Genomic DNA, 25155 nt, shown 5'->3' with positions numbered 1-25155 from the left:
TAGTTAAGTCCTCCACTCCACCTGTGACCCCAGGGCCTTACGACCTATAAATGACTCTGAACGTTCTATAAAGTCGGTTCTTCATAGGGTGATACGTAAAATCCTTGTGTCTGTAGGTCTTGTCTGTCTGTCTGTTATGGTTAAAGCATAGCGACTGTTGCTTTCAAATTACATTGCATTGTTGTGGATTGATAACTACATTTATGATGGTAAGTGGTCACCAACACCCATAGACAATGACGCTGTAAAAATATTACTCTACTACTATTAACTACTCTTTACATCGTCAATGCGCCACCAACCTTTGGAACTAAGATGTTATGTCCCTTGTGCCTGTAGTTACGCTGGCTCACTCACCCTTCAAACCGGAACACAACAATACTGAGTACTTTTATTTGGCGATAGAATAACTGATGAGTGGGTGGTACCTACCCAGACGGGCATTGTATATTTAAAAAGATAACATTTTATACATATTTAAAAAGATTTTCTTGTCGATTCATGTCGGAATGTACACTCCGAGCCAATGATAATTTAATTTCGACGACGAACACACCGTAGCCATCAATAAAGTTACTAAATAAATTACTATGAATTTTTATCTTTGTCATTATTTCAATACTTTTTGGTGTATACACGACCTTTTTGGTCGAGTAGTGTATACATCGGTTTTCATGGGTACGCTACTTTGAGGTCTCGGGTTCGATTCCCGGCTGAGTCGATGATTGAAGAAGTTCACTAATTTTCTATGTTGTCTTGTGTCTGGGTGTTTGCGGTGCCGTCGTTACTTCTGATTTTCTACAACACAAGTGCTTTCGCTTATTACATTGGAATCAGAGTAACGTATGTCATGTTGACCAATATTATGTTATTATTATTATTAATTTTAATTATAGTTCTGTAAAATAACGATACAGAAGTTCTCGTAAGAGTATTTAATCGTCAATAAAGTATTTCTGTATTTAATTTTGAATGTATTCTAATAGATATAGATTAAAAAGGTATCACAAATAAATAATCCACGCTGATAATTTAACAATTTATTTATTTCATTTCATTCTAGATATTGCCATTATTGTGATGAACCCGCAAGTGTAGCTTTAGACTTGTTACTTGAACGAACGCTTTCCCGCAGTCTTTACATACATATCTCCTATCGTTGGTGTGTATCCGTCTATGGAAGTCCAAGGTCTTCTTCCTTTGGAAGGCCTTTTTACATATTTCACATTGAAACGGCCTCGAATCATCATGTTTGACCATGTGCCGTTTCAGCAAATCCTTGCTGAAGACCTTAAACCCGCATATTTCACATGTGATCGATTTCTCTTTCAAATGTACCCTCGATTTGTGTTGGATCAATTTACTTTTGATCAGGAATATCTTCGAGCATATATCGCATGAAAACTGGGAACTCTTGACGTCATGGACAATCGCTAGATGCTGTTTCCTCAAATAATTACTTCGCAATATTTCTGGACATTTTGGACATTGCAATTTCTTTGGTTTATTAGTCTTCGTATCGTGTATTCTCATAGACTTCCCTTTATCCCATTGATAATTAGAATGCACGGTTTTAACGTGGCTGTCCAAATTCGCTTTAGCCACGAATCCCTGTCCGCAGGTCTCGCACAGAAACGTACTAGTTTTCACGTGGAATTTGTGAGCGTGTGTGAGAAGCGTGCCGAAAAATCGAAAGTTCTGCCCACAATCGAGACAGAACATATCATCATCAGACAACTTGAAGGCGAAGAGGCAATCTGTGACGCTTTTGTTGAACTTAACGTCGTGTACATTCGAAACGTGATACAGAAACTCATCCAACGTTTGGACGGGTTTTGGGCATTTTTTACACGAAATTTCGGATATGTCTAATTTAAATCTGCTGGTCGCTGTCACGTTTCGGAGTACGTTCGTCAGTTTGACCTCATTATGTTCTTCTTGGGTGTGTAGTTTTAGTTTCGAACTGTCTATGAAGGTACAGCAACAATAAAAACACATGAACTTATTCGAGAACCATCTAAAGGGGACGATGGTTGAATATTCTATAACAACGGTTATAAGCCTCGTGATGTGACATTTTCGGTCTCGTTCTGTAAGTCGATCTATTACATTTTGGTCTGAAATCAAATAATTCACAATTAGTGATAATTAAATATATTTGGGTGTATAATTCATATCGTGCTTAGAAGACAAATATAGTAAAGACACTTGTTGTATTTGTAAAGTAAAGTAACATCCTGTAAATTTCCCACAGCTGGGCTAAGGCCTCCTCTCACGTTAAGGAGACGGAACTTGGAACATATTCCACCACGCTGTTCCAATGCGTGTTGGTGGAACGCGCATGTAGCAATTTCGATGAAATTAGACACAGACAAGTTTCCTCACGATGTTTTCCTTCACCGCCGAGCACGAATTATAAACACAAATTAAGCACATATATATAGTGGTTTCCAGCCTGGGTTTGAACCCGTAATCATCGGATAAGATGCACGCGTTCTATGGGCACCACTGGGCCATCTCGGCTCTTTATATGTGCACCAACCCCGGTGGAGTAAAGATCAAAAGGCGAGGAAGCTGTTACTTCGCTTTACTTAACCCCAATATTGTAATATTATAACTGGAAATTAGTTACCACCTGTTATCTAATTCCATCACTATGTAAGTACTTCTTCTAACTCAGTCGATATAAATTAAATGTTTGCTATATTTTCATAGTGACTGAAATAATTTTATGCCGTTATATGAGGATTGGCGCCACTGAGAACTGTCAACATCGGTTCTGTGTTTTGTTTATGGAAATTTAAATATAAGAAACGTGAAGTAACAGAGATACCATAATTAAGAAGTAACTTTAGTGTGTATTCCTCAAGAACAAAGTGAAGATAACAATAATAGTTCACTAATCAGTGTAAAAAAAATAAAACTTGAACTATTCATGTACTCAGTGACTTTCTCAAGGTTAAACAGTGAAAATAGAGAATTTTATGCAAAATTGTTCACCGTAGAACTACTATTGGATATAAAATGACAAATCAGTGACATTAAAAACTCTGTACGGTGATTCTGTAAAATATCAACAGAACATAACTTAAAAATAACAGACCGAATAACTATACTAAAAAACCTCAAGTCATCATACACTAACGCCATCTATTGGCCAATAGCAGTATCCGTTACACCAGACTAAATCAGCATAAAGTTCAGGAAATTGGCAAAAGAGGGCACTAATAAAACATTAATTTATCGATATTGTCCCTTTGTCAAGTTTCGACAAACACTAAAAGGTGTCACTGTATGGTAACTATTGAAAAACTTTGTTCATAAAAATGAAACAATTCACAATGCCACACTTCTTTCTATCTAAAAAGAACTTGATGAACAGAAAAAACTCATTCACAAAACAGGGGAGGAAATGACAGAGAAGGTTACATCAAATATTAATAAAATGTTATCAGAAAAAATAAAAATTTTAGAAAATGCAAACCTTAAGTCAAGGGTAGAAAACCAAGAGGAAAGATTATACAACATGGTGAGACAATCAATAAAACGCAATTTAGTCTTCTTTGAGTTGGATGAACTCAAATTTAGAAACACTTGTAGCAGAATTTGTAAATAAATACTTATCAGTAGAAATAGACACTAGAGACTTGTAAGCTATTCGAAGAATAGGAAAGAAAAACTGAAAAGCCAAGACCAATAGTTATTACGTTCACGACCCTTGGCAAGAAGATCATCTTAAAAGCCAATGGAGCTTCAAAAGAAACGCCTTATTATATGAAAGACCAGTACCCCCAATCGATCCTACAAAAAAGAACATAGCTACAGGAACAAGCGAAAGCTGAAAGCGAAAAGGGCAACACAGCATTATTAAATACGACAGGCTAAATAACTCAGCCAAAAAACCGAAGAATTTAGGTTGGCGGACGAGCATATGGGCCACCCGATGGTAAGTGGTCACCATCACCCATGGACAATGACGCTGTAAGAAATATTAACTATTCCTTACATCTTCAATGTGTCACCAACGTTGGGAACTAAGATGTTATGTCCCTTGTGCCTGTAATTACAATGGCTCGCTCACCCTTCAAACCGGAACACAACAATACTGAGTACTGTTATTTTGCGGTAGAATAACTGATGAGCGGGTGGTACCTACCCTGACGGGCTTGCACAAAGCCCTACCACCAAGGAAAATCTTAACGAATTTAACAGGAAAGGACTGGAAAAATATAGCCAGAAACGAGTGGAAAGGACTGGAGGAGGCCTTCACCCGAAGAGGGGTCCATAACCATTAACAAAAACCAACTTTTATTAACATTTAGATATAAGTAAATCACTAAAAGTTTAACAATCTACTTACAAATACCTACATTGGAATTGGCTTCTTTTATTTTTATTTAATTTGAGTATTAATCATTATACCTTCTGGGTAAAAATGGATGCTGGTTTGAGGTTAAAATACTTCAATAGTGTTAGAACACCACTATAAAAGTTGGCACAAACGTGTTATATTAACATGGAAGTTTTTAAATGTGCGTGACATTGATAAACTCGCTGCTAAATTGCGCAGCAGTTAAAATATATAACAATTAAAGCCCTGCAGTTAAACTAAGACTTATATTTTCCCAAAATCGTACAGGGGCATATCGGAATACCGAACTACTCTCCGAATTCCTAGATCGTCTTCTGAGGTCAATATTTATTGCAATGATAAAAAAAGTTTGACCTTAACCATCACCATATCGTCGTCAATCAACTTTCCTGAATTAAAACCCTAAATCCTGATGTGTATTGCAATACAGGTTACTTTAACAAGCTTTTCAGAACTTTCTTCTAGAATTCTCCACGTTATTTAAGTTTATACCGAGCACAATACGACAAGAAAAGTTCAGTACTAAAAGTGTACTAGATCTAAAAACATTATTACCCTAAGAGGTGAATGACCTTCCAACCACTTCGGCTACCATAAATAATACAATAAATAACGGATACTTTTATTAAACTGTTCAGTTCAATTAACATAAATTATTCGTGAGTTTTTATGTAATGTTTCTTCATGTATTTATTTGTTTTGAACGCCTTATCGCACGACGGACACCTGACACGTTTGGCGCTATCGTGCCTCGCCATGTGATTAGCAAGTTCGTGTTTTCCATACGTCCTCCAACCACATACTTCACAGACCACATTCTTCTCTTTCAAATGATTCTCACGCACGTGCCTCATCAGGATACTTCGGAAAATGAAGCTGCGGGAACAGAACGAACACTTTATCTTCTTCCTGCGATTGTGGATATCAGCCATGTGATTCGATCGCTTATAGTGCGATGGGAAGAACTCATAACAACTTAGGCATTTATACTTCATGCCGTGAACATCCCGCATGTGACTCCGCAGGACCCCATAGTTCAAAAACAAATCACACTGAGAACATTTCAGATTGTCTTCGAGAAACTGTTTCTGGACATGTCCGCAAAAATCTCTCGTACTTTTAAAGTGTTTCCTGCAACTTGTACAGACGGATTTGAAACAGCTTTTGTGGTATCTATCCATGTGGACGATCAAGTGATTGAAAGTCTTGAAGGCCATGGAACAGTAAACGCATTTAGCTCCATCGTCTAATTTTATTGGAGCCATGTTAATGCCGACATCTTCGTTGAATTCCATTTCATGGCATGAAATTAAGTGATCCAGTAGCTGAAACACATCGTCTAATTTCGCGAAGCATATTTTGCAAGAAATGTCCGATATATCTACGACGACCAAGTTTTCACAGAAGTTCTCCATCGTGTCCCGTAGGTCTTTAAGCGTGTGGGTTTCCTGATGAGATTTTAATGTTTCTGTTTTCTCGAACATTTCGTAACAGTAGAAACATCGGAAGCAAGTCCTTAGCCACCTGAAGGGTATTATTGTCGATTTCTCCAAAACCTGAATAGTGTTCCTTCTCATAAAATCTAACGCAGAATCTTGTTTATCTGATTCGTCGTTTCTCTGCAATCTTGTTTTCTTCTTGCTTGGGACACTTTTTTGATTCCCATCCTTTTCGATTCGGTCTGAAAGTAAAATGTCTTCTTAGCTTCACTCAATTCTGGACTTATTAAAACTATTTTAAATTTAAAGACAAAATTAATAAGTTTGTTAATAATCTGACCATATTATAATAGTAATACTATGATGATTACTTTACTCTATCATTTTCCTCTTTAAGTATATATGCACATATCTAAATAAGTATTTTATTAGAAATATATTTATAAATAATATCTTATGTCTCCAATGAACAATAAAAAGCCAATTTTATATAATCAATATTTATTTCGAAAACATTAATTCGTGTGTAACTCCAATGCCATCTTGAGACTTAGATTTCTGATGAATATTATTATAATGTTGGCGCATGGTTTTCTTCGTTTTAAACGCTTTATCACACGCGGGACATTTGAAGTTCCTTTCATTGCTATGCTTCATCATGTGCTTCTGAAGATCATATTGGGCGAACGATCTCCAACCACATACATTACAGATAGCCGTCCTCTCTTGCAAGTGGGTTTCCCTCACGTGCCTCATCATTGAACTTCTATAAACAAAAGATCGAGGGCAGTACGAACATTTGATCACTTCTCTACTTTTATGGGCAAGCATCATGTGCTGCGACCTTTTGTAATGAGTTGCGAACTGATCTGAACACGCGTAGCATTTGTACCTGTGATTGTGAGAGTTTTGCATGTGAGTTCTCAATTTATTCTTACTAATCACTGTCAAACCACACAACGTACAGACGACAGATTTCTTCGTATGTTCATTCCTGATATGCTGTCTAAGATATTTCGCATTCCTAAAATGCTGCCCGCAAACATCACAGAGAACTTCTGACCATCCTTTATGATCCTTATTCGTGTGCACCAACAAATGTCCAAACGTACTAAATCTATGATCACAAATCAAACAGTTCACGGAGAATTCGTCCAATTTGAAAGCGTTCATTCCCATTCCTATATCTTTGTTGAAGGCGACTTTGTGTTTGAGGATTAAATGATCGACGAGCTGATATAGCTCGGTTATTGTATCGGGACAAAGTTTGCAGGAAAGATTGGAAATATCAACATACACTTCTGGTTCCCAGTAGTTTTCCATCGCTTTGGGTATTTCATCCTCAACGGAATGTACATTCTGATGAAATTTGAGATCTTTTGGTTCCCTAAACACATCGTAACAGTAGAAACATCTGTACGAACTTCTGAGCCAGCGAAATGGCATAACAGTGGACTTTATTACAACTTGTATGACGTTGTTTCTCATTATACTTAATTTATCGTTGAAGGACAATTTCGGTTTTAAGTCTTTTATCGGCAAATCGTCATCGCTGTCTGAAGTCGATATATCCTTTGTATTATACCTGATCCTTTTCACTTTTCGGCTCTTGCCTGAAATCAAAACGTCTTCTTAGTCGTTAGTTATCCTTTCATTGTGTTTTGCGTTGTATAATATTTCTTACACTCTTCAACCGTCGTTAAATTGTATCATATTTATATTAAACCAAAATAAGTTATACTAAATACTAAAAATCATCAATTGATGTCCAGAGATGCTTTTGAAGTTTGTAGATTATTTTTAAATGTAATAATTTTATTTAAACATTGAATATATCATAAATGATAAATAAATTAACAACCTCTACTATATTCATATATTTTATTAAGAAAAATCAGCAAAAGACCAATGCCCATACTTTCTATTAAGATAATTACATCACAGTGATGTAATACTTGGCGCACGTGTGATGTTGGCGAAATAATCTGTGCCTTTTTAGCAGAAAAAAAAAAATAGATGGTATACCATTTACTGCACATACCATAGTGTCAAAAAGCACTATAAATATTGATATCTCTTTCCCGCGAGTGAGAAGGAGACAGCAAGTATTATAGACCTAGCAATTAAATTTAGACATTATAATCAAAATACTTAACGGTCAATATGATATATATACGTATATATATATATATTTGGATATTTAACTAATCTGCACAGATATTTTTTTTCAACTCAGTAAAACTCATCTTTTAAGCTAAAACTCTAAATAAATTTTCTTTAATTTGGTTTACAAAACACATTTGATTTACAAAGAAACAACTAATTATAAATAATACTAAAATAATGTATAAAACAACTTTATTTCAAGAAACATATTCATTACATTTCGGAAATATCTTCGAATTTCAGAAATATCCCAAAAATAACCATATAAAAAGTTGTTCTATTGTCGATTATTAAAAAACAAACACCATCACTATTGTAACACAGTTTTGGACACGAACGTGTTAAGCTAATAAACTACAAAATTAAAGATTTCTGATTTTTAGAAATAATGGAACCTACCAAACATAGTTTACTTACAAAAATGGAAGGCGGAACAGCGTACAACATAATGATTAGTACTACTTAATATTGATATTGTAGCTCAATAATAGGAACGCCTCAAGCCAAGAGTGGCAGGACAAACATAGAATCCAAAATGTTCGGTCAATTGAACTTAATAACACCAACTTAATCAGATCCAAAACGAAACAGCAATAAAAAGGATTCCCGGTTACGAAATTAAAGATTGATGATTCTGTACTTGATTCTCGACCACTCACAAATTAGGTATTCCATGGAAAAGTGGAAACGAATTCTTATTTTCAAATTTTAAATAAAAATGCTAATTGTTTAATCAGTCAGTGCGCGACGTACTGATGTTCATACGGCATCATTTGTGGCTGTAAAGACTTGTGCATACGAGCGAAATGGGCTCTCATGATCTTTTTAGTTGTAAAGGCTTTGTCACACGCTTCACATTTGAAATTCTTTTCCCCACTGTGTTTGTACATGTGATTTTTAAGCCTGTTACTGTTAAACGCTTTCCAACCACATACACTACAAATATGATTCCTGACTTTCAAATGCGTATCGCGTAGATGCGTCATCATCATACTCCTGAATACAAATGTCTTTGGACAGTGGAGGCACTTTATCTCTTGTCTATTTTTATGTTCGGTAGCCATATGTCTGGACCGCTTGTAGTGACTTTGAAACGTCTGAGAGCACACGAGGCATTTGTACTTCTTGTCCAAATCGTGTTGGTTCTTCTGATGAGTTTTCAATTTGGAACGTGTTTCGAACTTCTCCCCACATTCGGGACAAAGTAAGCCCGTGTTCTCGTGTATCGTCTTAACGTGAAGCCTCAGCAAGTTGCCATCTTTGAAGTGCTGCCCGCAGACATCGCATAGAATCGCTGACGTTCCTTTATGATCCTTATTAGTATGATGCAATAGGGGACCAAATGTATAAAAACTAGCACCACACGCCAAGCAATTAACAGCGAAGTTGTCCAATTTAAATGCGACCATACAGATCCCAACGTCCTTGTTATAAACCACACCGTGTTTGTCCACTAAGTGATCTATCAAGTCATATAAATCAGATACGTTCTCTGGGCACAATTTACAGGACAAATTCGAAATATCCACATAGACAACAGACTCCCAATAATTATTCATCGCCTGTTCCTTGATCTCGTCTCCGATGTGAACGTGCTGATGGTTCTTCAAATCCGATGACTCTTGGAATATGTCGTAGCAGTAGAAACACCTGTAGGAACTCTTCAGCCATCTAAACGGCATCACTGTTGACTTTAGGAGAACTTGCAGGACATTGTTCCTCATTATTTTTCTTTTATCCTTTGCGGTAAGCGTGGGTTTAGCCGGCGCATGCGTGAGATCCAGGCCGTCATTGCAGGGTTCAGAGTCTACGTGTTTCACCGCTTTCTGGCCACCCCTAGATTCTCCTGCAAGGAAAACACGCTTGCATTTTAATTTTTCCTTAGAAATTTCAACTAGAGGTAGCCAGCAAACGTCTTCATGCATTGCTTCTACATTTTTAAAGACAAATTTTAATGTTAATAATTGTGTCAGGTAATGAAAATATATCAAAGTAGATATCACGAGTATTTATTAAAACCGAAAGCGAATATATCAAATAGACGTCAATTTCCTTTTAAAATGTTTTAATTATCTATATCCAATGAAAAAAAAATGTTTAAGTTACAAATAAACTCAATAATAAAAACAATCAATTTAAAAAAAAACTAAACACTTTCCAAATACTTTCTTAGACACATTAATAATTTAAAAAAAAAACATCTGTCCTTCTCAGATAAATCAAAAGAAAATACTAAAAGTAATTTACCTACATCACGAATCACGAAAAACCTTACATTACAAAGTATAAACTTTTTTTGAGAAAATTATAAAGTCCATTCAATGAAACATCCTCCAATAGGACTGACCGTAATTAGCCAAATTATTTCTTAGAATAAATACCAGATTTCTCTGCCTACCATAGCCATGTACATCGACCATATTATCAAGTGTGTTGTTTCCTAGGAGTTCGACTCGTAGAATGGACAATACACATTTAATCATAAGACTAGCTGCTAAGTTAATGAGATCTCTTAATACTTTTTTAACAATCAATAAAATCAGTTATACTGATTAAAATAATGCAATTCTTTTTCATGTGTATCCAAAGTCTCTGAATCCGTAAAGCCTAGGCGACACCAGCGACAAACACGACCGAAATTACCAGTGTGTACCTTCATATGCGCTCTCAGATTACTCGATCTACCGAAACGTCTATCACAAATGCTGCATATATAGTTCTTCTCTCCGAAATGTTTACGCCTATGCAACTTTATCATCCACTTGATACCGGTCCTATAATCGCAGAGATCGCATTCGAAACGGGCATCCGAATGCCGTGATTGAACATGCAGCAACATAGCGCCTTTTGTTGTACAAATCTTTGGGCAATGTTCACACTTTATGCGATACTTCTCAACATTATGGACCTTACCCATATGGACTTTGAGTTGATATTGATTGTCAAAGTTTTCACTGCACAGATTACACTCGACCGTCCTTTGTATACCGTGAATTCTCTGCTTATGTTTATCGACTTTGTGGGACGCGTCGAAAACTTTACCGCATATTTTACAGCGGTGCCCTTCGTGACTGTTACTTATATGTCGTTTCAAACGCACTTGATCTATAAAGCTGATACCGCATATTTGACAAATATATGTGTGGGCGATGTGTTTTTTATACATATGACCGAGCATTGACGTGAAATTGTCATATTTGTCATCGCAAAGAACGCATTGAAGGACATCTTTATTTAAAATGAAAGGGAACACGCAAACACCGACTGAATTATCATATTCTCCTTCATGAACAGTAACGATATGTGCGATAAGATCTTCAACGGTAATTAGAGATGTATTACAGGATTTACACGTCATATTCGTAATATCTATTTTTACTGGAACATCTTTGGTAATTATCCTTTGGGGTATAAAAGTATGCAAGTCTACTGATTTGTGACTTAAAAGAGTATGCTCCTTCAGTGTTTCACAGTCTTTCATTTGTCTTCCACAGTAAAAGCACCTGAAACCACGTGTATTCCAATGAAACGGTACCACGTTCCCATATTGCAGAATCAACAGAATATTCTTTCGTAGAATGTTAAGCCGTTCTGAGTAAGTCTCTTGATAATATTTCTCGATTCTTATTCCTGGAAAGATATTATTTAATTTTGACTTTTTTTTTCTACGGACGTTTGACGTTTAGCAAATGTGATTAAAAATTAAAGAAATGAAAATAATATTTAAAAATCAGTTTATTTATACGAAAAAAAAATGTATAAAATTAAATATTTACAATTTTTTTAAAGAAACATTAGTTACTTTTAGTTAACTACAAGAATTTAAGGTCTCTTCGACGCCTATTTCCTTTTCGAATTCCAACTGGACCAAATCATTTTCATCCACTTCGTCGGTTACACTCAGCCCTTCCTCTAAAATGTACTGAGGATGGCGCGTACGAAAATGAATTTTTAGGTTAGGACGATGGGCGAACTCTTTATTACAAACAGTGCACGTGAACTTCTTCTGACCAGAGTGTATTACATAATGCGAGTTCAAATTGCTCTTCTTCGAAAACTTCTTCCCGCAAACCGAACACACAAATTTCTTATCACCATTATGTTTCAACATGTGCAATTTCACATCGTACGGCCCGAAGAATTTGTCCCCACAAATCTGACATTCGACGTTCTTCTCCCTCAGATGGACCCGTCTCATGTGACGGGACATTATGCTCTCTTGGGGGAAAATTTTCGGGCAGTACGGACACTTGATTTTCAATTCCTCGACGCCGTGCACGTTTGCCAGATGCAGTTTCTTGAAGTATGGACTTTTGAACGTTTCTGGGCAATGCGGGCATGTCGATAAATTAACCATATGCACATTCTTTTCATGGAGAGTTTTCTTGGACAAAGTCGATAATCTAATACCGCAGTGATCACACGTGTATCCACCTTCTCTATGGTAATACCTGTTATGCATTTTCAAATGATTCTCTCCCTGAAAACTTGTACCGCACACATCACATATATAATCATGAGCCAAATGGTGCTTATTCGCATGACGGAGTAGATATTCGAAGAAAACAAATTTCATATTACAAATAGGACACGTCGGTTGATCTTTGTCAAGTTTGAATGGTAGAAGACAGTTAGGTACACTGACGTCATACTCTGCATCATGAGCTATGATCAAATGATGTATCAACTCTTCCAAGCTATTCACTGATTTCGGACATAGCTTACACGTGATATCAGTCACGTCAATTTTGACAGCAGCATCCCTATTTCTATTATTCTTCGTCCTATCGTACACAACAAGTTCCAGATTTGCGAACTGATGAACTCTTGCTGTATGCTCTCTTAACAGAACGGGATCCTTCATCGGTTCGGCACAATAGAAGCACCTGTACTTCCCCTTGTACCACATGAAGGGCGTGACGTTGCTGTATTGCAAAACGTATTCAACGTTACGTCTTTTTAATAAAAGCTTACGCACCATTTCAGTTTTCTTATATCTGTCCTCCACTGTACACATTTTCGCACCTGGAAATAAACGAGTTGCTTTAGGGCGTTCAGTGACAATCTCTTTCTCTTGGGCTTTTTTTATTTCTCCTGCCAGACATACACAAAGATGTATCTTGATTACCTCCTCGTAAATCGTTTTACATCACACTCGATATAATCACAAGGGCACGGTTATTTTGAAAATATTTGAATACCTTTTATAAACGACTCACATACTGGTTATAAGGTGTAGTTATTGCGATGTGCGTGTTTTAAGGAAGCTTCAATCGAAATACCGAAATCGATACATAATAATCTATAAAGGGATCAAATCGAGATAATAAATTGAATACATAGACTACATAAAACGATTAAAAAAAGTCCGAAGCTGTTATTAAAAGTATATTTACTATTTTTTAACAATAACATAGGGATTACAATCGATACAATTGAGTACACTTATAACACAATGATAATACGATTTTTACGAAAAAATAATAATTCTCGTAAAGGATAAACTATTTTCAAATAAATCTTAAGATTATTTTAGAATTTTTACATATTCAATACATGATAATTCGTCTCCATTGTTTAAATTAAACGCTTCACTGAGTAACATATATTGACAGTTTAAAACAAAGACATTAGCTCCTTAATGTTATCTCACGACAGGTCAAATCTTAAAAGGCATTGGTAGCAGCTACTCGCAGTAATACACAATTCTGAACGCCTTCAATCCCGGTTACATTATCCAATTAAAGTTTCGTTTTGGTTACGAACAGTATAGTCTAATAAAAGCTTACGATTTATTACAGATGCGCTTGTATAATGGTTCCTTGAAATAGAAAGACAATTTGAGCATCTGATTTACAAGTGATAGACCGTTTACCGCATCATTATTCATTAAAAAAGTATTTGAAGTCTTTAAATGAATATGTATTCAATAATTTTCACTATTAATATTCTCTTTATTCAATTTAGATATATAATTTCAAATTATGTATAATTTTCGTACGATGTTGAATTATAGCGCTTACAATTCATTCGAATTTTATTTTAAATGTGTAAAATAATTGGTTGCATCGTTCTGTTGTCATAATTTTTGATTGCTCATCATGGCTTGTAAACGCCTACTTGAATTAAGTATGTGTTAATTATTTTGATTCAGCAACAATTGGCAATTGCCTTCGTCAGTATCACTATATATAATATTGCAATCTTCAAACGAACTATTGGGGGCGAAGGATCATTAAAATATATAAAATTTAAAGCTGCCATTTATAATAAATTTCTTATATGTTGCCTTTTGACTTTCAGGAGCATTCTGTGTTGGGCAAATTGAATGACAAAAATGAGTTAATAACGAACAGATCTATAATTAATTAAAAAAAATAATAGGAAAATATTCGGTCGGAATAAGTTAAATAATAGTAAACGTAATTGATCACTGTACAATTTGGTATAACACAATTTTAGACGTGTCCATATTTTTTGTGCATTTCTTTATGGGAACTCAAATTGCTTCGTCTTAGGAACGCTTTACCGCAAACCTCACAGCTAAACTTCCTTTCGCCTTTATGCTTTACCATGTGCATCCTCAATAAATAATTATCGAAGAATTTCTCGTTGCAAACCGTACACGGCACGTTCTTCTCCTTCAAATGAGTTCTACGTATGTGATCCTTCATAAACGAGTTTCTTGTGAACATTTTACCACAATAAGTACATTTGTGACCAATATCGTGCACTTTTATCAAATGTTTCTGCTTATGGTACTGAGACTGAAATCTTTCAGGGCATTTTGTGCATTGGAAATCTTTAGCATTATGAGATTTTGCCCTATGGCGCCCCAAACACCACTGATTCTTGTATTTCGCACCGCAAATTTCACACTCACAGGAACCAGTATGCGCGTATGTTATATGAACTTTTAAATTAGCAACGTTTTTAAAACTGCGCCCACAGAAATCGCATATTTTGTTGTTATTACTGTGTTCGGAGTTGATGTGACGTAAAAGTGTACCGAAATATCTGAATACATTTGAACATATCGGGCAAGGTATGTTGTCTTTTATTATCTTAAATGGTTCGAAACATCCCGTCATTGATTTATCGTAGTCTGCCGTGTGTTTAGTTATGAGGTGGTCGATAAGTGTATCTACACTATCCATGGGTTGAAAGCAAACTCGACAAGATAGTGACGATATATCAATTTTGACAGTTATCCTTTCACCCTTACAATTTTTCATGCATTTTTCTTTTAAATCACAAATTGGATGTTCAGCGACTACGTGCTCTTTAAGTTCATCAAATTCAACGAAATATTTGGAACAATAGAAACAAGAATATTTAGCGAAGAATTTAAAGGGTACGGCAGTTGACATGTTAAGCACGCATTGAATATTTTTTCTAATTTGTTGAACGTTTTGTTTCTTATTCGGCTGTAACAAATTATCATCCGGAAAAACGGGTGACGAGATTTTTAGTCCTTTTTTTCGTTTACATTTTCGAATATGCTGGTTTAAGCCTTGAGAAGTTTGGCATTGTTTGGAACAATGTGGACAATTTTTGTAAGCACCGTCATCGGAATGGTCACACTTAATATGCTTCTGTAAAAGCGTGTACGACGGAAAACGCAAATCACAACTCTTGCATCTCCTAAAATGAAAATTATTCCTGTGCCTTCGTAAAAGGAGATGAGATTCGAAAATTTCCGTACACTCATCACACGGATAACCACCGTCTCTATGATAATGCCTTATATGCATAGCTAAATCTCTCTTCTTATTAAAGCTTTCACCACAATTATCACATATGAAACTGTTCTGAGGATGAGCAATATTTGTATGACTAATGAGGTATCCAAAGTACGCGAATTCTTGGCCACATAACTGACATCGACAATCAACTAGTCTGTATTCCTGGTACGGCGTAAAAATAGTTCTATCGTATTCCAATTCGTGTTTCCCTATCAAATGATCTATTATTTCGCTAAAGCTTGTCAATGGCTCATAACATATTTCACAAACCATTTCAGATATGTCAATTTTTATTTCTACATGATTTCCTTTAATAATTTTAAGGGCGTAATCACTCGTACTGCACAGGCCATGAGACTTCGTATGCTTTCTGAATGGCGCATATTCCGTGAAGTTCTGGCCGCAATAAAAACAGAGATACCTGCCCCGCCATTTGAAAGGAATTATTGATGTATTGTTGAACAGTATTTGCAAGTTTTTCCTTCTCCGCTCAGAGGTACAGTGGTCGTACGGCCCTTCATCTGTAAAGAAATGTATCTTGCTGAGAATCTTCAACATTTTATGACATATGACTCTCTTGTAAGCTTAACTCGTGTTTTGGGTTGTATTGCGTTTTATTATATGCAAATATACGGGCATTCGAATCAGTGAATTTAATTTAAAATAACCTCCACAACATAAAACATTCCATGTAAAAATAATAACTGCTGGAGAACTTTTATCTTTCAATTCTTCTTTTCAAAATTTTACAAAAATTTGGAGTTTAATTCTTTGAAAACATTTCTTTTTCCTCAAGCTGTTGATTTTTAAAACCTTGACAATATACATTTCTAGCGATGACTTCCCATCAATTTTTTTGCCATAAATCTCACGCTGACATTGTCCTCTCTTTATTGTGTTTTATTAATTAAAATTATGTATATTCGACACTTCTCTCTTCCTAATTATCCGTTGCCTTTTAGTGTGAAGTATAGGCTCCCAGATCCATAAACATTTTATATTTTCTCAACTATTCCAGAAAAAAACTTTTTTGTGTTCAACCCAAATAATGTTCTATGTATTCATTTGTCCACCATTTAAACCACGGAATGAGTGTTACGTTCTACGACTTACACTAGCATACATAATTACAACATATCGGAGCCGATAAATATTTAAAGATATTTATGCATAAGTAAATATAGGAATTATATAATTAACTCCTTTAGTTAAATTGCTTATATAAAATTACATTCTTATTGAATAATCGTTATAAATGCAGCGGAAATATTCTTCCTAATGATTGTGTGGGTAACATATAAATTTATAATGAGTAACTTGTAATATCGACATGCTATTTTCTAAAATGCGTTGTTAGCTCAGCGAGTTGTTAAGGTTCATATTAGTCACACTTAAAGAAACGGCATTACTGATTTTAATTTGTATATTTATAGTTCAAAAAAACTTTCTTTGTAATCAGACGCCCGAACACCTTCACTCTTATTTGTTCTGACAAGTATATATTTCAGTAATTCAGCTACTGGTTGAGCTTTTATTGTGTGAAGTCATGTGCTCTCTAAGATTTTTCTTCCAGAGAAACTTCTTCCCACAGATATCGCAATGAAAGTTCCTCTCCCCGTAGTGTTTCACCATGTGCACTTTCAAACTTTGTCTATCGAAAAATTTCTCGAGACAAACCGTGCACGCCACATTCTTCTCTTTCAAATGAGTTCGTCTGATGTGGTCTACGACGGAAGACTTTCCTGTGAACAACTTATGACAGTAGGAACACTCGTGGCCGGTACCATGCAAGTCTATCTTATGCCTCTGCATTTCATACACGGATGTAAATTTCTCATGACACTGAACACATTCCACGACTTTCGTGCCGTGAACTCGACCTAAATGAGTTTGCAAATAGTAATTCGAAAAGAAGCTTAAGTCACATTTAGAGCATTTGTAATTAGCGGCCTTATGGTGACGTGCAATATGAGTTCGTAAATTTGGAGCATTTCGAAAGGCCATCCCGCAGTGCATGCATATGTTTTTATTATCCGAATGCATTTTTACAACATGATTTAACAACGTCCGAAAATATCTAAAAACATCCCCGCAAAATGGACAAGGAAAATTATCCTTTATTAGTTTATACGATTGTAAGTTTATGGACAACGATTTATCGAAATATATTTTGTGCTCATTGTGTAGATGTTTTATCAGAGCCTCTAAATCTTGTATATTTTCAAAGCAAATTTTGCAGGACAGTGATGACGTATCAACTTTAATAACACCGTCGTGTCTATGACGTAATTTCATAGATTTCAGCTTAGTATCGCAGAGAGGATGTTCGATTACAGTATGCTGCTTGAGGTCATCACACTCATTGAAGTCTTTCGGACAATAGAAGCATCTAAATTTGCTCATAAAATATTTGAAGGGAATAGCTGTGGACATGTTGAAGATACAAGCTATATTATCTCGTATTTGTGTAACGCACGGTTTCTTATCAACGCCCAGTGTCACAGCTTCCACTGATTTTTTACAGTTATCCGTACACTGAATGGCATGCCTGTGAAAGCCTTGTTTTGAAGTCGAGGAAGTCACACAAAATCCACATTTCATTACTATTCCCGCGTGCTCGTTTTTTATGTGTTTGAAACATTTGCCGATCGAGGAAAAGCTTCTAATGCAGACGTTACATTTAAAAGTATGTGCATTCCTCTTATGGCTTAAGAGTTCTGAACGCGTACGAAAATTAAGAAAACATTTGGAACATATATGATTTCTATGTTTGGTGCGGATGTGCGCGTCTAAATCCCTTGTCTTGTTAAACTTCTGTTGACATTGAACACAATTCAAATCTTGACTGGGATGATCAGTATTCACGTGCACTATTAATTTCTTTAGGTAATTAAATTTTTCATCACACAAAAGGCAGCTTAAATCTGACAACCTATATGGCGCTATCGACAAATTGACTCTCCTATCATAAGGCAAATTATGCGTGTCGACCAAATGAGATATTATTTCCTCTAAATGCGTAAAGTTTTCATGGCATATTTTACATGATATTTGTGAAACGTCAATTTTAACCTCGACATCGGCTGATTTAACCAATCGCAAAGCTCGATCTTTATCCGAGCACACGCCGTGATCTTTTGTGTGCTCCTTTAAAGTGTCATAACATTTGAAATCCTCACCGCAGTAAAAACATAAATATTTACCGCGCCACTTGAAAGGAATTACGGATGTATTGTGGAATAGAATTTGAAGATTTAACCTTCTTAATTTATTTGCACTAATTTTCTTGACAGGACCGTTAACATCTGAAAAGAAATGTATTCTTGTTTCAATTGTATTCTTCGATAATCAGAAGAGTTTTGGATTTTTAAAAGACTACGCTGGCAGTTCTTGGTTAATATTCTTAACGTGTAAGGCCATATGACCTCTAAGATTCTTTTTCCATAAAAACTTTTTACCACAAACATCGCAATGGAAGTTTCGTTCGCCGTTATGTTTAACCATATGCGTCTTTAAGCGTTGGGTATCGAAAAATCTTTCGTAGCACACTTGACATTCAACATTTTTCTCTTTCAAATGAGTGCGTTTCACATGATCGATCATGAAACAGTTGGACGTGAATAATTTACCACAGTGCAGACATTTGTGCCCAGAGCTGTGAGTGTTAATCATATGCCTTTGCATCGAATAATTTGACGTAAACTTTTCCGAGCACTCTGGACATTCGTAAACTTTAATACTATGTGCGCGACCTAAGTGAGTTTGTAAATATTTATTAGTAGAAAATTCTTGATCGCATCTGACACATTTGTAGCTACCGGTCGTTTTGTGATGATTCGATATATGAACCCGCAAATTTGGCAAATTACGGAACGATTTACCGCAATGCATGCAAATGTTCTTATTGTCAGTGTGAAGTTGTCCCATATGTTTCAACAACGTGCTAAAATGCGTATAAGATTCCCCACAAACTGGACAAGGATAATTATCTTTAATCAAATTATACGGCTGAATATTGTTATCAACAGATTTATCATATAAAGCTTTATGTTCAGATATTAGATGTTCTATTAAAGATTCTAAATTTGGTAGATTTTCAAAGCACATTTTACAAGAAAGAACAGACGTGTCAACTTTGACACAGCCCTCTTTTCTGTTACGCAGCCTCATACACTTAAAATTAACGTCACAAATGGGATGTTCAATGACGGTATGAGCTCTTAATTCCTCACAATCTGTAAAATCGCGTGGACAATAAAAACACCTAAATCTACTCATAAAGTATTTGAATGGTATCACCGTTGACATATTGAATATACAAGCTATATTCTTCCTTATCTGTATAACTGCGGGTTTCTTGTCTTCATCGTCGTCGTCAATTACAAATGTTTCATTGACATTTTCACTTTTCTCTGTACACTTAGCAGCGTGTCGGAGGAAACCTAACTTTGTGCTCATAAATTTTAAACAGAATCCACATTTTAGAGGTTCATTGGCGTGTTCGGATTTCATGTGCTTCAATCTTTTCATTTGTGTCGAGAATTTAGTGAAACATATGTTACAGACAGCGACATGCGATTTGATCTTGTGCTCTTGAAGGGCCAAGTGAGATGAAAATGTCTGGGGGCACTTCAAACATTTATAAATATTTGAATGTTTAACTCGCATATGGGCATCTAAATACTGCTTCCTAAAGAATTTCTGTTGGCAGACGTCACAATCAAAGCACTGAACGGGGTGCTCATTATTTACGTGTATTACTAACTCCCTCACTTGTTTAAATCTCTCATCACATAAAAGACATTGTTTATCGATAAGTCGATATGACATAATAATCAATTTAACGTCTCTTTCATAAGGAAACATATGATCTGTAATTAAATGTGATATTATTTCATCTAAGTTTCCAAAAGATTCGTTGCACAATTCGCACGATATATCAGACACGTCAATTTTTACTTCCGCATCATCGGTTTTTACTAATTTTATAGCTCTATCTCGTTCTGAACACGGACCGTGAGCTTTCGTGTGCTTCCTCAAATCGTCATACATAGGCAACTCTTCGCCGCAATAAAAACATCGACATTTCCCGCGGCATTTGAATGGTATAATTGATGTATTGTTGAATAGGATCAGAAGATTCCTCCGCCTCAGTGTATTAGGACTAAGAGTCTGAGCAGGTCCGTCTACACCTGAAAATAAATTTTCTAAGATGTAAAATGTACCCAAATATATCGTATCTTATCATTTTAAATAATGTTTAATTATAATTTTATAGAAAGGGTACTTTTACTCTATCAAATCAAATGAGTTTTTATATATATAACATCAAAATATATATTTTCTTTCAGCTGTTCCGCTCGTGCGATGCCATGTGTCCGCGCAAATTCTTCTTCCACAAAAATTTCTTCCCGCACACGTCGCAGTGATAGTTCCTCTCGCCTACATGTTTGACCATGTGCACGTTCAAAAGAGCTCTATCGAAAAACTTTTCCTTGCAGACTGTACACTCTACATTTTTCTCCTTCAAATGGAGACGCCTCACGTGATTCTTCATATGAGAATTACGCGTGAACATTTTGCCACAGTATGGACACTTGTGTCCGAAACCGTGAACGAGTATCTGATGTTTACGCATCAAATGCTGAGTTATAAATTTCTCAATACACTGAGGACATTTGTACTTTTTCGTGCCGTGTACGTTTGCTCTGTGTCGTGCTAATTTCTCCAAATTCCAAAATTCCATATTGCAATCGGGACATTTACACGCTTTTTTCCTATGATATCGAGACATGTGTGCTCTATAGTTGGGATGCCCCCTAAAAGTGAGACCGCAATGCGCACAGACTATATTATTATCGGAATGAAATTCGTTCATATGTTCGAGCAGCTTCTTAAAATACCTAAACACCATATTCGGACAAATCGGACAAGGCATGTTATCTTTAACGACCCTAAAAGGTTGTAAGCATTCTATTGACTTATCATAGTTGACGCCGTGTTTCGATATTAAATGATTGATTAAATCATTCAAAGCTAAGCTGTTTTCGAAACAAAGCTTACACGTTAGATTGGAAATATCAATTTTAACATTAACATCTCGACCTTTTATCATTTTCATGGCCTTACATTCCTGGTTGAAATGAGGATGATCAGTTATCGCGTGATCTCGTAAATTATCGAAATCTGTAAAGTCTTTAGAGCAAAAGAAACAACGGAATTTGTTTTTGAAAAATTTAAACGGCACTGCCGTCGACATGTTGATAATACTAGCGATATTATGTCTTATTTTAAACGTGTTAGAGTCTTTACTTTTAACAGACGTTGATTCCTTTTTGATACCGCATTTCGTTAAATGAATTTTAAAACCCAATTTTGACGTCAACATCTTGAGACATTTTGGGCAGTTGAGATTATGTTTTAGCTTAGAATTCGTTTTCGCTCCTACTTTCTCAATGATATAACTTTCATTATCATTTAACAACTTTAAACTATAACAACTGTTATGATTTTTCTGTATATGATGTTCCAAGTACGAAAACATTGAATAACTTTTGACGCATTCAAAACATTTGAAGTCTACCAGATCGAATTTATTAACGTAACTAGAGTTACCATTTTTGAACTCGTGAAAAGTTATCAAGTGATCTATAAGATTGTCGTAATCGAAGGGTAGATCGCAAGCTTCGCAAACGGTTTCCGAAACATCAATATTAACGAAATTGCTTTTGTATTCATTTAAAAAGCTCTTAATGGTAGACATTTCGTGAGATTTAGTATGTTTTCTAAAATCCTCATACTGAGGTATTCGTTTCCCACAAAACAAACAGGCTAGGCCGTCATTACATTTAAACGGTATTATACTCGTGATGGAAAACAATTTATGGAGATTTTGACGCTGCATCGCCGTCAGTCCAGTAGAGCATTCGTCTGATTGCATTTTACAATCTGAAAACAAATTGCTATACTGTACTGTTGTCACGATTTTGCTTTACAAATATAACCATTAATAAACAAACTTGACTATGGAGTACTTCAAAATCCGTTCAAAATTTAATAGTTATTTATTTAGACAAAGATGTCAGAGAGATATATCTTATATATATCTTACAAAAGAAACGTATATCAATGAAATACAAGTATGTTTATTAGGACAAATTTTATATTTCATTCGTGTCTTATTCGAAAATTTATAAATTAAATAATATACATTACAAGCTTAGCACTAATCTTTGGTTAAAAAATAGTTGAGAACGCACGAAAAGCTCAAACTATGGCAGTAAGTGACGATTCGTTTTGCTTACGAATTGAAGAGTTTCGCACAAGGTTGTGGCCCAACCGATCGGTTTCCTAATGTTATTATTATACGATCCTAAATACGGAAACCGGTCAACCGATCCTTATGCAATATTTTTATATGGCATTAATATTCTTGTTATGTCTTGACATATGCGTTCGTAAACTCTTCCTCCAGTAGAATCTCTCCCCACAAATGTCACAGTGGAAATTCTTTTCACCGCTGTGTTTAACCATATGACGTCGCAAGAGTATATTATTGAAGAATTTCATATTACAAATGGAGCATTCCACGTTCTTCTCCTTCAAATGCGTCCTTCTTATGTGATCACGCATGAACGAATTACGCGTGAACAACTTACCACAGTAGGAACATTTGTGGCCGGAATCGTGGGCTTCTATTAAATGTTTTTGTCTGAGGTACTGAGTCGGGAATGCTTCGGAACACTTCGGACATTTCGCCGCTTTAACACCGTGAGCGTTTGCCATGTGCATATACAACCTCGATGGTATGTTACAATCAGCTCCGCAAATATTACACTTGAACCGACCGTCTCTGTGATGTCTCCATATATGAACTCGCAAATTTTGGTCCCGTCGAAACGTTTGGCCGCAGTAAACACAGATTATATTATTATTCGTATGTTTATTGTTCATGTGTTTCAATAACGTGCCGAAAAATCTAAATATCTCGGTAGGACAATTCGGACAGGCCATGTGATCTTTGATCAATTTGTAGGGCTGCAAACACGTGGTAATCGTTTTGTCGTAATTAGCCTCATGTTTTGATATGAGATGGTCTAGTAGGGTATCCAGATCAGGCATCGATTCGAAGCATACCTTACACGCTAAAGATGATATATCTATTTTAACACATGCTACCGATTCCCTGCATTTTCTTATACATTTCTCTTTAACATCACATATTGGATGTTCCAAAACCGTGTGCTCTCTCATCGAATCCGAATCGGGGAAATCTTTCGAGCAATAGAAGCAATTGAATTTATTCTTATAAAAATTAAACGGTATCGCAGTCGACATGTTTATGACTGTTACGATATTCTCTCTGATTTGTTTGACGCTTGGACGTTTCACGCTATCGTAGCCGCTGTCCAAATCCATAGCGTCGTAATCCTCTTTCTTTATGACTATATCGAAAATGTCTCCCTTACATTTCCTTAAGTGCATTTTTAAACCTTGTTTCGTATGGAAGTCTTTGTAACAAATATCACACTGTAACGAACCATTATCCGGATGTTCCAATTCTATGTGTTTCTGTTTGAGAACCGCTGAAGGTAATCTCAAATGACAAATGTTGCACCGCGTTAAATGTCTGTTATTCCTATGTTTCCTTAGTATGTTTAGTGAGCTGAAACTTTGGGGACATACGTCACAGGGGTAACCCCCTTCTCTGTGATAATTTTTCATGTGCGAAAATAGATCTCGCTTCTTATTGAACTTCTGATTGCATTTGTCACATATCAAACAGTTCTTTGGATGATTATTATTTATATGCGAGACGAGGTAGCCAAAGTAAGTGAACTTATCGTCACACTGACTGCAGCTGAGATCGACGAGTTTGTACTCTTCTATGGCCATATCAACATCTTTGTCGTATTCCAATTTATGTTTGACGAAGAGATGATCTAAAACATCCTCGAACGCTGGAAATTCTTCATTACAAATCTCACAGCCTATTTCAGAGATATCAATCTTTATTTCCATATTCTGCCCACCTTTCAATACTTTCAGAGAATGATCTTCTATCGAGCAATTTCCATGAGATTTCGTGTGCTTACGTAGTTCAGAGTATTGAGCTATGTCCTTACTGCAAAAGAAACACAAATATTTCCCCCTCCATTTGAATGGTATTATCGTTGTATTGTTGAAAAGCAATTGAAGATTTTTCCGTCTACGCATCGAGGATGATTCACAGCCTTTGATTTTCCGATGTTTTATATCTGAAAATATAATTATCAACTGTAAATGTACCCTCTATAATGTATAGGAAATTTTTCGACAATCTATGTGTTATAACTCAACAAAACATGTTTTAAATAATAAATTCAGGGTACATTTAAAGTTATCTTAAGCTATACCGTTTATTTGATAAAACCCACGTCTCAATTCTGGGCGC

General features: G+C 35.7%; 1 protein-coding gene across 11 annotated transcripts in view; it reads right to left on the bottom strand.

Moving 5' to 3' along the window:
* Window positions 1-1031: 1031 nt before the first annotated feature.
* LOC124541453 (zinc finger protein 182-like) overlaps window positions 1032-25155 on the bottom strand; it is a 32843-nt gene continuing 8719 nt past the window's right edge. The window contains exon 5 of one of the 11 annotated variants that reach the window (XM_047119351.1): window positions 1032-2117. In XM_047119351.1, coding sequence (XP_046975307.1) covers window positions 1060-2117 — 1058 coding nt within the window. In that variant the 3' untranslated portion in view covers window positions 1032-1059. The other 10 variants (XM_047119352.1, XM_047119347.1, XM_047119348.1 and 7 more) reach the window with 10 other exon arrangements.

This window comes from Vanessa cardui, chromosome 28 (genome assembly GCF_905220365.1).
Source record: "Vanessa cardui chromosome 28, ilVanCard2.1, whole genome shotgun sequence".
NCBI lineage: Eukaryota > Metazoa > Arthropoda > Insecta > Lepidoptera > Nymphalidae > Vanessa > Vanessa cardui.
Note: the sequence above shows the minus strand (reverse complement) of the source record. Positions and strands in the feature narration are given on the sequence as shown.